The sequence below is a fragment of the Equus asinus genome, chromosome 14 (genome assembly GCF_041296235.1).
Source record: "Equus asinus isolate D_3611 breed Donkey chromosome 14, EquAss-T2T_v2, whole genome shotgun sequence".
In the NCBI taxonomy this organism is placed as follows: domain Eukaryota; kingdom Metazoa; phylum Chordata; class Mammalia; order Perissodactyla; family Equidae; genus Equus; species Equus asinus.
In genome coordinates, this window is record NC_091803.1 from 10,623,837 (window position 1) to 10,638,866 (window position 15,030).

Genomic DNA, 15,030 nt, shown 5'->3' on the forward strand with positions numbered 1-15,030 from the left:
TACCTTTCCCTAGTCCTGGCTCTACTCAAGACTGTCTGACTTCAAAGCAGATGATCTTTCCATTACATGCCGTTTGCTAAATTTAATGTTCATCACCACCTCTTCTCTTAAAAAGTTGTAATTCTCATAGAATTATAGGGTTTAGATAAATTTCTGTATTTTGATACTTTTTCTCAAGAGGAGTTCCTATAGATTTAAGTTCATAAATTTAATTCATCACTAAAAAGAAAACTGTAGGCCAACCTCATTTATGAAAACGCTAAATCCTTAAATAAAATATTAGATAATGTATTCAGGCCCATTAAAAAGTAACACATCACAATTAGGGCTTTTTAAATGCTTTAATGGAAGAACTTGAAAGAACATTCAACTTACAATGAGGCAGAACCGAGTTCAAAATTGTCCAAAAGTTCGCATTGATTTTACATTGAATTATAATAAACAAAAAGAAATAACAAAAACTCTGAAGATTTCTTTTTAAAACATTTTATGGTGTAGTTCAAATTGGCTGAAATTTGTCTCTGAATGTTTGATGAGATTCCCATGTGAAACCTATCTGGACCTAGTGCCTTTTTTGGTTAATAGCCTTTTTACAGCTTTTAACACTATTAAAATCTTAAAAGAAATCCGTCTTTAAATCTTAAAATGCTCCATTAACCTCATATCTGTGTGTATAACTTCTCTCTCTCTTCCTGGAACCTCTTTTCTTCCCTTCTACACCTGACTAACTATCAACCATGTCTCTAGACTGAGCTGGAATCATCTCACCTGAGTAGCATTCCTTGCCCGTGTAAGGTTTATTGACTCTATATTTCCCAACACATCTTATTTATATTTCTACAATCAAGTTTTACACTTTATTGCAATTTTTATTTACTTGCCTGCTTATTTTATTAAGCTGGGGATGTTCAATGGAAACGTGGTTTATTTGAAAGAAAATGAGATTTGGACTTATAATAGTATTAAAATTTGGGCTCTTCCACTTACTAGGGGTCTAATCTGATTAACCAATTTTGTTAAAAATTATTAAAAAGTTTGAAATAATGTAAGAGGGTGACTGGATGCATTTTCAGTGGCATACTCTAGCATCATCTAAGCAGCCAGCACAAGCGTTATTTATTTATCTAGGACTATATATCTGTTTGACTTAATGATTTATTGTTTCATTAGAACCCAAACACTGTGTAGTTACATGTTAATCTGTACATTGTTGGGGAGTGGCAGCCAGGAGAAAGATAAACCCAAAGATCATGGTTTTATTGCCCTGTAGGACATTAACCATTTTTCTATGTAACCTAGCAATTGTATTCTAACATTCTTTTGTTGATGTTGTATTGTCAAAAATGCTTTTGGTGGGGCTGGCCTGATGGCTTAGCAGTTAATTTAATGTACTCTGCTTTGGTGGCCCTGGGTTCGCTGATTGGGATCCCAGTCACAGACCTCCACACTGTTTATCAAGTCATGCTGTTGCAGGCGTCCCACATACAGAGGAAGATGGGCACAGATATTATCTCAGGGCCAATCTTCCTCAGCAAAAAGAGGAGGATTGGCAGCAGATGTTAGCTCAGGACTAATCTTCCACACCAAAAAAATGCTTCCAGTGATGAACTATAGAAACCGCTGTTTCACAAAAAAGGTCTGTGGTTCTTAGAACCACTTTTATCATCTCATTGATTTCCACATTAATTAATTAGTTAAATAAAATCATTGATACATGTTTATTCCATAATGTAGAAAGTCATGGACTTAATTTTTAAAAATTTATGCTCAAAGTGCACTAAACTCACAGAAAAATAGTAATGATGATACACTTACCCCCATAGCTATTTTTATGGGAAAAAATGAGTATATGGGTATGTACCTGCACCATGGTCTCTCAATAACTAGTATTTGTATTAAGCATTACTCTCTCTTTATCTGGTATGTTGCACCTAATAGGAACTCAATATTGATTTCTTGAACATATGTATCGTTGAATACAAATACAGTTACTTGTTGAGTAACTGACTGAATTATCAACAACGAATTGGCAAAAATAGCCACACTTACATCTTCAATGAGCCTAAATTTCTAGGTGTTAATTGACACTGAAATGCTAAGTTTTGGTCTGTTTTCCTAAGTCTGAGCTGTCTAACTTTTTATCTAGACTTTTTATTTTAAGGTAATTGTCGATTCGCATGCAGTTAGAAATAACACAGGGTGATCCCGTGTACCCGTTACCCAGTTTCCTCCAATGGTAACACCTTGCAAAACTCTAGTACAATGTCACCACCAGGATATTGACACTAATATTCATTCATTGGTGAAACTTTCTATTTCTTTGCTGAGGCTTTCTACTTTTTCATTTCTCTCAAGCATGTTCATAATTGCTCACTGGAACATTTTTATGATAGTTCCTTTAGAATATTTATTAAATAATTCTGACATCTCTGTGATCTTGGCGTTACCATCTATCGGTTTTCTTTCTGCACTCAGTTCAGATCTTCCTGGTTCTTGTTATGATGAGTGATTTTTGATGGAAACCAGAACATGTTGGGTATTGTGATATGCAGCTCTGGATTTTATTTAAACCTTCTATTTTATCTGGCTTCTTCTGCCAAGGTTCTGGCTAGGAAAAGGGAAAAGTGGTTCCTTGTTACTGCAGGGGAGGGAGAAGTCCAAGATTTCCACTCAGCCTCTGTTGACACATGATGAGGGAAGATGTCCCCATTTCTTCTGGGTGGGGTAGGAGTTCTGATTCCCCACTAGGCTTCCATGGCAGCTCCCTGGTTGGGAGGAGTGGGAGTGCCCCCTTACTGCTGCCCGTGTGGCTTCACTACCCTGTGAGGGAAAGGGAGCCTTGTAACTACTGGACCATGATGGAAGCCCTCACTCTCCACTTGGCCTCCTCTAAGACAACACCCGTTGGGGGGGAGGGGTGCTTCATTGTTGGCATGTAGGGGGAAGTCTATGCACCCCACCTGGCAGGAGAGGGCCTGGGCACTGCCCAGAAGTGAGAAATGTCCTGCCTGTCCACTTGGCCATCTCTGATACCACCCTGGCAGCTTGCCTTGTTGCAGGTGGAAAGGGTGGCTGTCCACACTCCCCACTTGGCCTTTCCTGGTGGGAGTGGGCCACAGATTTTTCCATGATGTTTGAGTGGATTAGAGCAGTTCTTGTCTAAAAGTTTTCTGTCTTGCTAGCCTGTCCGTTTCCTGATCTTTTTGATAGAGAGAGCAGACTTTTGTTAGGGCTTTTGAATGTTGTAAGTGCCCCGGCCTTTCCAGGTTGTTGGCTTCTTCAGACCCAAGTCTAGGACATATGAAGCAAAAAGAAATCCCAGGAAACTCACCACCATGGCCTTCCTTGGGTCCCACGGTCCCTACAAGTGTGTCTCTTCTCTCACATTTCAGAGTCATCGTAGGTTTGTTTTATATATATGCCCAGCGTTTTAGTTGTACTTAGAGGGCGGAATAGAGAAAAGTGCGTCTGCTCCATCCTTCCAGATGTGGAAGTCCTCTGAGCACTAAGGTTTATGTTCATTCTGAGGAAGAGAAACTTCAGGAAAATCAATTGCCTTTTATTTTTTTGTTTCTACTAACTGCTCACTACTCCTGATCCTTGACATATTTGGATATTTGGTCAATATTGATCTTGATTTTCTTTTATATTTTTCTGTGTATTGTTAATATCTAGAAAAAATTACAATTGACCTATGGAAGAGAAAATAGAAATATTGGTTGATACCGTTATTGAAATTTGGTCTGTGAAGTAAAAAATTTAATTAATTCGTCAAGGAGGCAGCATACTGTGTTGGCTAAATGCATGGACAGTTCAGCCAGATTATCAGGTTGAAATTTGGTTCCACAGTGGCCAGCAGGGTGACTTTGGGTAAGCTCCTGTGCCACCATTTCCTCATCTTTAAATGGAGTTGATATCACTATCTGTTTTTATATGCAGAGGCTTGTTGTTAAATGATTTGATGTGTGGAAAGCACTTCTTAGAACTGTGCCTAGCATCTAATAAACACTGTCCAAAGGTTTGCTATTCCTAGCCATTTGCCTATTTATTTTTATTAGACACAATTCCCAGCTGCATGTTCTGTTCTATATTTAAGTGTGTATTTTTGGATAGTATCTCATTTCTTTATTGTTAGAGTTTAAGAACACATTTTAGTGTCCGGAAACAGAAGTCTCCTATCTATCAAAATTCTCTTCCAATATTTTCTCCAAATTATTCTCTGTATCAACTTTAAAATACATTCCATAAAGGTCCACATTTTCAAGCAAATTTCAGTATGAAATGCCTTCAATTTACAAATAAATTTAGTAAGACTTGCTATCATTCCAATTCCATCAATAAATAAAGGTGTCCTATCAATAAATAATGTGAGCCTTTTGCTTATTCAAAAATTGTATTATATTAACAATTAAATTTTAGAAGTTTTTAAATCAGATTTGCACACTTGCAGTTTATTACTAAGTATTTTAAATTTGTTCCTATGTTATTGGGATATTTTTCTGCTATATCTTTAATAGGGTTGTTACTTGTACACGGAAAGCCACTGCTTTTTGTGTGCTTATTTGGAGACGGAACTTCTTCCCAAATTGTGGCAAAAATGCTCATTTTTGCCTGTCCTTATTTTTATTGTTTTTGTTGGAGAATATGGGCCCTGAGCTAACAACTGTTGCCAAAATTCCTCTATTTCCTTGAGGAAAGTTTTCCCTGAGCTAAGAGCTGTGCCTGTCTTCCTCTGTTTTGTATGTGGGACACGAGCAAAGCATGGCTTGATAAGCGATGTGCAGGTCTGCACTCAGGATCAAACTGGAGAACCCCAGGCGGCAGAAGCAGAGCACATGACCTTAACCACTATGCCACCGGGCCAGCCCCACTGACTAGGTAATCACCGTGCATCTCTCCTTCAAGTTACCCAGAGTTACATTACACACTGGTATTATGTGAATGGAATATTTTATCATTTTATCTACATGATTATTGTTATAAAAAGAAAAATCATATATTTTTGTATTTGTATCTCATATCCAGGAGATTTTACTTTCAAGTTTTAGGAATTATACTGTTTCAGTTGATTCTTTGGAGTATTCTTTGTATAAAATGATGTATTTTAATTTCTTATGTTTTCCTTTTTAATAAATACCACCCTTTTTGTTTCATGAATTGTTGCACCACCCCCCAGAACTCTGGAGCAATGTTAAAAGACAGGAATGAAAGTGAACATTTTATGTTGTCCACAAATTTAAGTGTAGATGGTATTTTCAGTTTTTCATTATTTAACTGCAATGTCTGTTGGCAATTCCAAAATGTTAGTTATTGTGTGAAAAGTCTTCAGGACCAGTCTTTCATCTTGGGGTCCCATGCAACCCTAGACTTGCTGTTTTTCAGCCACAGTAGACCTTTTTGTCAGGTCCCCGAATAGTGGAAGAAATGTGCTATTCTAATTATCTCTGACAAGGAAGTCTTCCTTTATTCAGCTGTTATAATTCTACTTATCTTTCAGTACTTAAAATAAAACACTTTTGTACTTTTTTGTTTCTTTTGTGGGGAATATTCTGACATCTCAAAGTAAGGTTAGATACTACCCCAATATTTGTATTTACTGCACTTGTATCGTGACCCTTATAATGTTCCTTGTGATCACTCATCATGTTCATCTCCTTGCTCCCTGACTCTGAACTGGTAGAGAACAAGTGTGATAGGGCAACCAGGGGTACTAAAATGCATCCTCAGCATATTTCACAGTGGCTGGTTCATAGCAGAAATATAGGATATGTTTTTCGTTTGTTAAGTCATGCACATTGTTTCTGAACACTTACGTGTGTCCTCATCGGTGCTAGTAACTTGAGAAATTAAGCTAAATAACATGCACCCTTCAATGTGTTCATATTTGGTTGAAAGACTTATATACAATAAAACCAAGATACTCATAATGACGTGTGTTAGGTTCCATGGTAGAAACAAACACAGGTCACTCTGGGATAGCCCTTCAAAATATTTTCTTGAGAAGGTAATGCAAAGAGTCAAAAGATAAGTAGGAGTGAACCAGGTCAAAGAGAAAAGTATCCTTACATAGGGAAGATTATTAACTTTTCTGGAGAAATCAGTGAGTAAATGAAAGAACAGCTTTGAGATTTCAGTCCTATTCTCGATCCTCCCCATTTTGGGGACGAATAAGGACGTAAACGAAAGGATGAGTAGGAAACTTCCTCCAGATCTGGCCCTGTGTCATTGGAAACCTCCTTCTCTGGGCAGAGGGCACAGTCAAAGCAGCAGGCAGCCTTTCTCCACTGGGGAGCTTGCCTGGATGCAGGGCCACAGCTCGTGCTACACAGAACAGGGACTCTGAAGAAATCAGAGGGAAGTCTTGTTAAAATCTGAAAATATGATCTAGTTCTGTGTAACCAAAATGTTTCAGGGACAATCAACAAATTCCATTTAAAAGAAGCAGCCCCTTTGATCATAGGGCTGGATGCTCTTAACTACTGTATGATGTTAGCCATAACAAATTATAGAACCATACACTTTATTACATGTATTTTTATTATCTAATAGGAATTAAGAAATAAAGATTACTCAAGTTGAAAGGAATGTTAGACAATAACTTGAGTTGGAAGAGGTGACTGTGCTTTTCCTATTGAGCTGAAGGAGGACATCAAAATCCCCATGCTGGGCTCTGTTCTAAATACATATGGGTCATAAACATCCAGCAATGAAACTGTCCAACCAACCTCTTTAAACCCAGTGACCCAATCAATCAACTCTTCACAGATGGAAAAGTCTTGACAAGGTGGTGCCTGTGGGACAAATTGTCCTACTTTCACCTGAAGCCCAAGTCCACCAGCAAAGTTCGAAAAGTTGAGAATATCATACTCTTTGACAGAGATTCTTGCTGATCTAGATGTACCTGGTCCCTACCATTGCAGTCAAACTGTGTGGTCTTCCGAAAGGAGTGGAGATGGAAAAGCTGTAGTTGAGCTGCAGAAGGAATTTTGGATTTGGACACAAAAGATCTGATAGCTGTGTGACATTGGAAACATCCCTCTTCTTTTTAACTTCAAACTTAAAAGTACTCACTTGTATTATAAGATTCAAAAGAGGTAACCCATATGGAAGTAACTTGATAACCTAAAATGAAAATTTAAACTGATATTTAAATATCATATAGTATGTATGTGATTTATATATGTGATACATATATTTTTATGAGATAAACATGGTAAGTTATCCACTATAGAATCAGACCCTACATAGGCACTTCCCCTGTCAGTCACCTCCTTGAGGAGATGCTTGAGAACGTGAAAATCAAAAAATATCTATGCATAGCATTCAGAAAATATTGACCAGAGAATCAAATTCAGCCTCTCTCATTTGTCATTAGCAGTCTCTCAAAACTTCTCTTAACTTTTTTGCAAGATGGGGATAAAAATACTGCCTAAAGAAATTGTGATATAAGGTGAAACATATACATATATAAATATACCATTTCTATATCATGCATATATATATATGCATAAGATAAAAAATTTAAGTTAGCTACTAGCATGCCAGAACTGACATAAGCAATTCGAGCACTAGAGTTCTCTCTACTATCATTTAAGGCCATCATGGAAGAAGTCCAAACCTACGATAATGAAAAAAGAAAGACAATATTGGCAAGACTTTGAGGCTCTTTGTGACTCAGAGTTCCCTTTGGCCCATAAATTCCAAAATTCTATCTCTGCCATTGTCACCTTTTTCTTTACAATTATTTCTACACAAACAAGTTGAAATTGAAAGACTCTAAGACCAGAACTCTGTCTTAAGCACTGAAGTTAGTAAAGAAACTGGTATAACTCTGAAAAAAGAACCCCAAACCCTGATTTCATACTGACGTCCTGAAAAAGGTACATTTGACTATGTATTTGGACAAGATATAAAATTTATAGACCATCAGACAAGGAGCAGCTTGATTTGGAACATTACCTACTGAGGGTAAACAACCAGCCTCTCCCCATTCCCTATTGATTGCATTTCTGATGGCTGCAAAAGAAGTTTATGAAGGGTCTGGGCCACAGCACAGACAGCATTTTATACACAGTTACTCCTGCCAGCCATGGCCATATCAAACTTATGCAAAGGGCGAGACTCAAAAGAGGCATTGAGAGGACAGTCCTCCAAATTTTTACATTCAGTTTCAGAAATCAAGCAATCAAAATGCAGGTTCCGTAATTTAGTGAGGTAGAAGTCTTCTGGGTGTTTAGAAGGGGTAACTTTCTGGAGAAATTGTTTCAAACCAGGGATCTCGCTGTGTGGTTGTCAAAAAGTGAGAGTCTCATGGAACGTATCAAGCATGGAATAACTTTCACGGAACGTAAAATCCCATTGCAATGTAGTGATCAGACTTGCTTGTCACCAAAAGGTTCCCCTTTGAAAAGCTCAGTCCTATGAGTGAGTCAGAGTCACCATAAATGACAATCACATTTGCTGATGAATCGCTAATCCTGAAATGCTATTGCCAGGCCAATGAGAAATATATCCTGTCAGTGACAGAAATCAATTCAACAAAGGCCACACAGATGCCACTCTGGTACATCTCTTTTCTCAAGTCCCATAGAAACTGAACCCCTTTCTTGTCTTCTGAAACAGCCAGCACAACCCAGATCTAGTCAAAATGCAGCCTCAACCAAACCATACCAAGGGCCAGTGCTGTGTTTCTGGGGGCCATCTGGTAGAGAGATGGAAACTGGTCTTTGTCCCTCAGGATGGGATCAAAAGGGCCATAGGTGAGCTAAACGGGAAAAGAAAAATATCGTCCCATTTGAGATCAAAGGAAGCAAGGTGAGGAAGAAATGAAGCGCAATTATCAGCCTATCTGACTTCAATTATCTTCAATGGCCTCAAGCCAGACTGATGGTTGCTGTTCAACAAGTGTCCCTTCGGGGCCGGCTCCCTGGCCCTGTGGTTAATTTCATGCGCTCCGCTGCGGCGGCCCAGGGTTCAGATCCTGGGCGAGGACATGGCACCACTCCTCAGGCCACGTTGAAGCAGCATCCCACATCCCACAACTAGAAGGACCTGCAACTAAGATATACAACTGTGTACAGGGTAGGGGGTTGGGGAGATAAAGCAGAAAAAGAAAAAGTAAATAAGATTGGCAACAGTTGTTAGCCCAGGTGCCAATCTTAAAAAAAAAAAAAAGTGTCCCCTGTAGAAAGGAATCACAGAAAAGCTTTGTTCCTTCCACTTTTTTCTTTTTAAAGGTTTTATTTTTCCTTTTTCTCCCCAAAGCTCCCCAGTACATAGTTGTATATTCTTCGTTGTGGGTCCTTCTAGTTGTGGCATGTGGGACGCTGCCTCAGCGTGGTTTGATGAGCAATGCCATGTCCGCGCCCAGGATTCGAACCAACGAAACACTGGGCCACCTGCAGCGGAGCGCGCGAACTTAACCACTCGGCCACGGGGCCAGCCCCTTGTTCCTTCCACTTTTGTGCATCACTCTCCCTCTGAAAGTTATCTGCAAAACAATGGACATAACTCAGAAATCCCCACAACTTTAGCCAGTTAGGATCTATCTATTAGTATGCTCTTTGACATCAGTCTTAGCAGCCTATGTTCAAGTACCATGTCTGACTGGGCAATGGAAACAAAATACTAAATGAACAAATGGGACTACATCAAAGTAAAAAAATCATCTGCACGGCAAAGGAAACCATCCACAAAACCAAAACACAACCTGACAACTGGGAGAAGATACTTGCAAACCATATATCGGATAAGGGGTTAATATCCAAAAGACAGAAAGAACTCATACATCTCAACAACAACAAAAATCAACAACCCAATTTAAAAAATGGGCAAAAGATCTGAGCCGTGATTTCTCCAAAGAAGATATACGGATGGCCAACAGGCATATGGAAAGCTGCTCAACATCATTAGCGATCTGAGAAATGCAAATCAGAACTACAAGGAGAGGTCCCCTTACTCTGGTCAGAATGGCTCTAATTAACAAGACAAGAGACAAGTCTTGCAGAGGATGTGGAGAGAAGGGAACTCTCCTACACTGCTGGTGGGAGTGCAGACTGGTGCAGCCACTATGGAAAGCAGTAGGGAGTATCCTCGGAAAACTAAGAATAGATCTACCATATATATGATCCAGCTAGCCCACTGCTGGGTATTTATCCAAAGAACTTGAAAACACAAATGCAGAAAGACACATGCACCCCTAGGTTCACTGCAGCATTATTCACAACAGCCAAAACTTGGAAGCAACCTAGGTGCCCACCAAGGGAAGAATGGATAAAGAAGATGTGGTATGTATGCACAATGTAATACTACTCAGCCATAAGAAATGATGAGATCCGGCCATTTGTGACAACCTGGATGGACCTTGAGGGTATTATGTGAAGTGAAATAAATCAGAGGGAGAAAGTCAAACACCGTGTGATCTCACTCATAAGTAGAAGATAAAAACAGTGACAAATACACACAGAGCAACGGAGATTGGATTGGTGGTTACCACAGGGGGAGGGGGAGGGGAGAGAGCAAAAGGGGTGATGAGGCTCCCATGTGAGGTGACGGACTATAATTCGTTTTCGGGTGGTGAACACGATGTAATCTACACAGAATTCGAAATATATTACAACGTACATCTGAAAGCTACATGATGTTAGAATCCACTGTTACTGCAATAAAATAAAATAAAATAAAATAAAATAAAATAAAATAAAATAAAATAAAATAAAGAAGTGTAGGAGCCTCAAGAGGCAGACAGGCTTTTGAAAAGTTATTCTAGGGATTTGTATGGCTTAGCTCAGGGCGGCAGACAACAGCCTGAGACACAGCTGTGACATAGCCACTAACTTCAACTAAATTATACTCCGACTGGAGGAAAATCAAAACTACTATAATCATAATATATTGAAGGCTTTACTTTGTGCCAGATCCTGTGCTCACTGCTTTGCACCAACTGTCTCATTTAATCCTCACATCCAAAAGGTAGGTTACAGTTATTCTCCCCATTTTAAAGGTGAGGAGGCGGAAGCAGAAAGATGGCAATCTGCCTGGAACTCACAGACGGATTCTCTAGGTAATGACATGACTTTTTGACAAGATTTAAAGGTTTAACACATTACAGTGAAGATGCAGATCCCAGTATCACAGAACGTGAAAAACACTGAGTCCTGCAAAATGTATTAAAACACTAATTATGGATCCTCACAATCTCTTTGCACGTTTTTTCAGATGAGGGAAAACCCAGTGTGAAAAACCATTGATGAGATGACTCCAGATGAGGACTATGTCTGGTCTTTAAAGCTGGGAACTATCCCAGGAGATTCTGAGTCAGTGGGCCCAGAGGAGGCCTTGAGCATCTCTGTTCTTTTAAAAAGCCCCACAGGCTACACTTCCGTGCCCTTGGAGTTGGGAAGTACAGTCATGCCCTACATCGGGACGTTTCAGTCAACAACGGGGGTCCCATAAGATTAGTCCCATGTGGCCTAGGTGTGTAGGAGGCTCTGCCATCTAGGTTTAGGAACTCCGTGGTGTTTGCACAGTCTCGAGATTGCCTGACCATGACACACTCCTCAGAACTGATCCCCACTGTTAAGCAAAGCATGACTGTACTGCCTTAGATTCTCCACGGTTCCAGACCCTGCACTGTTTGGATGACTGCACACGCAGAGGGCACCGTGTCTGAGGCAGAGAGCAGCTGGAATCACACAAGCTCTCGACAGAGCGTCAAGGAAAGGCGTGCTCTCCTCACACGACTCTCTACTTTTCTCTGTGTCTCAACCATTTCATAGCTAATCTGCTTTTTTTAAACGAGCAGCTTTGAAAAAAAAAAAAACGTTACCAGCAAATACTAAACAAACCAATATAAACAATACGTATTAAATAAGCCTAACCCTAAAATGCTACTGAAAAGGCTTTTATTTCCCTGGGATAATTTTGAAAGCAGTAGATTGTTTTACCTAGAGCAGCCAATTTGAGAGAGATTATTTCTAATTCCACAGTGCTACAGATGCGGTCAGTAGCAACTGCAAGCTGGAAAGGAAATAAAGTTGGCTGTAATCCATTCCAGTTCACAGGTTTCACCAGGGACAGTCTCCAAGCCTTTAATACTCATGTAGGTATTTATCCGTTTATTTAATCAACCACTACTAACACCTACTAAAGGCCAGACACTGCTCTAAGTACTTCACTGATATGAAATATCCTTTCACCTTTACACTCACCTATGGAGTGTGTATGATAATCATCCCCATTTTACAGATCAGGAAACTGACACACAGAATGGTACAGTACCTTGCCCAAGTTCACACAGCCCGTAGGTGGCAGAGCTAGGACCCATTTGACAGAGTCTGGCTCCAGAGTCCACGTTCTGAATCCCCATGCTTGGTCTCCAAAAACGTATAGAAAGCGCCAGCCTTAATCGAAAAGTTTTGTTTTCCCCACCCTACAGTCCCCACGTGGCCCCAGTTTCCAGGGCATTCTTTCAGCTCCTCTGACAGGCCACACTCCTCCATTGCCCTGTCCCAACGCTCTCCCGCACAAGTCCTCCTTTTCTTTTAGGCATCTGCTCTCAGCTTGAACATCACTGCCTAAGCCACAAAGTCTATCAGTAAATGCTGTATTTCTCAACACTCAACACAAAATTGCTTTTACGTATCTCCTAGGTAATTAGTTGCTGCCTGTCTGTCCTTTCCAACTAGGCTGTGAGGTCCAGTAGGTCAAACACCATGTCAGTCTTGCTCCTCAAGTGTCCAGACCACTGAACACGCACCGACCAGAGGAAAGGAAGGACTTGTCACAAAGTCAACTCTCCAGACTTCCTGTGGAAGGAGGGAACGGACGGAGCACCCTCGAGCCTCACGCTTTCTTTGCCACACTTTCAAGTGTGGGACACATACCTGTGCTCACAATGCTCCCCGGACAGCCCCCACTGCAGCCCTAACAGGGAGACTTCCGCACAGTCCAGGGCTTTGGAAAGCACTGGCTCTGCACACAAACGTTACGTGGCCCTAGACAGGCCACTTCCCCTGAACCGGCCTGAGCTTCAGGGGCACAACAGGCTTCACGAAAACCCCAACGGAACGTAGCCTCTAAAAGAGGGAGACCTGCACTCCTCAGAACGCATCGAGACCAGTGTCCTTATCTACTTCGCGTCTGTCCTTCCAAGAAGCCAAGACCCCGGGGGCCGCTTCAGCGCCCGACTCCCGGGCACCGCATCCCCAGGCTGGCCCCGTGCCCGGCACACACCGCTCGTTCCATGAACGTGTGACGCGCACGAAGAGACCCCCCCCGCCCCCCGCTCCCCGCGCCGCACAGCTGTCCCGCGACCTGACGGGCACCTCTCGGCGCACAAGCCTCTTCCTCAGGTACACGCTCGCCTCCCACCAGCCCCCAGGCCCACGCCCCCAGGTACCTCTCGCAGATGGCATCATCTTCGCAGGCGCCCTGGTCGTCCGTGTCCCGCGAGCAGGAAGAGCGGGAGCTGCAGGAGGGCCACCTCAGGCTAGCGGCCGTGGCTGTGGAGGGCCTGGGCTGCTGTGCCCAGCGGGGACACGGAGCGGCGTCCACGGACGCCGGGGGAACGGACGAGCCCGGCCCGGGAGAGAGCAGCAGAGCGCGGCCGGACTCCGCCGGGCTGGGCTCTCGGCAGGCGCGGCTCGCCGATGCCTCCCAGGACGGCCGCCCAGCAGCCGCGCGCGAGCGCCGCCGCCCAGAGGCTCCCCGGCCGCTGCCCCGCCCCCCCGCCGGCGGCGGATGTGGACACCTCCCAACCAACCAACCACAACAACAGAAAGCCAGGACTCCTGTCTCCCTCGGGGTGAGATCAGATATTAATAGCTTGCTTCCTGTTCATTCAGTTGAGGAACCAATGGGTGTCACTGATACGCAAAGTAGAAATGACCTTGGGCGAGGCTGAGGTGGGGCAGTTTAGCCAAGGGGAGAGGTTCGGAGATGAAATACACCACTTTCTTTGACTCATCCTCAGCCTAGAGGGTATTGCAAGCCACTGAACAAGCATAGTCGTCGGGCAGGGCACCATACACAGTCCACACGTGTGAGTGGGTATGAAGTGTCAACAACACACGGTAGAAGGTGTGGATCCCATCGGTCTAGATGAGGAGGCTGAGGGGGACTGGAAGAAGGTGGAGGCAGACGCACCAATACACCTCTGTTGATCGATGAGCAAAGAATTCTTGTGTTCTTTGCTGAGCCTCTGATTCAGAAAAACTGGTGATTCAGAGGACTCTGGTCAGTTTTTCATTGTGGGGCCACCCCAAAGGCTTCCCTCAGGCAGGGCCAGCTCATTCCATTTAAGCTCCTGATCAAGGGGCTGAAACTTTAGGACATAGCAGTAGAGTCTGGAAATGGTGAGCTTAACCATCTCAAGCTGCATGATGCTTCCAAGTTTGCGACTGTACTGGGGGAGCCATGAACAATGTCCCAGCCAGAGAAGGTGGCTGCCGGCTAATCTGCATCCTCTGACAAAGTCAAGAAAAGAGAAACTGGAGTTTCAATCCCTGTGAACACTAATATTGGGAGAGAAAGCTGGGCATGAACCATGGCCTTTCTCCCTAAGAGGCTCAAGTGGACATTTGCTGCCTTGGCTGTCCAGGATTGCTTTCTGCTCGAACAACAGCTAGAGTTTATTCTGAAGAACTAAACTCTCCTTTCAGTCCACTTGTATCACATGAGGCTCCATGCTTGGCACGGGGGGCAGAACCTTACCGCGGCCTGGCAATGATACCCAGAACACCCCAGTGATACTTTAGGAGTGTGTGTATGTGTGTGTTGGGGCGGGGGAGGGCGGTGACCAGATGGGTCCAATCTGAACGAATCCAAGGAGTTGAACCAAACCAGGAGTTACTAAGTCTGGAAGAGCTCTCTTTTTGGCCAGACTTGAACCTGGGAGGATGTACCTTTCAAGCTACTGAGAGCCATCTTGCCATCTCATATAGCCTGAGAATGATGCTAATGGGCAGGCTAACAGAGTCTGGGGCACCGTATACACAATTAGTGGTGACCTGAGTTTGGAGTGTGGTAGCT

At 42.6% G+C, this 15,030-nt stretch overlaps 1 protein-coding gene across 6 annotated transcripts in view; it reads right to left on the reverse strand.

Annotated features, from left to right (window-relative positions):
- LOC139040148 (odorant-binding protein 2b-like) overlaps window positions 1–13,724 on the reverse strand; it is a 69,130-nt gene extending 55,406 nt beyond the window's left edge. For 2 of the 6 annotated variants that reach the window (XM_070484272.1, XM_070484271.1), the window contains exon 1: window positions 13,400–13,717. Coding sequence is in view for 1 of the 6 variants with exons in the window: in XM_070484273.1 (XP_070340374.1) it covers window positions 13,400–13,418 (19 nt within the window). In the remaining 5 variants the exon portion in view is untranslated. Of the gene's footprint in view, window positions 1–13,399 lie in introns of all 6 variants that reach the window. The other 4 variants (XM_070484273.1, XM_070484269.1, XM_070484268.1 and 1 more) reach the window with 4 other exon arrangements.
- Between the last annotated feature and the right edge of the window lie 1,306 nt (window positions 13,725–15,030).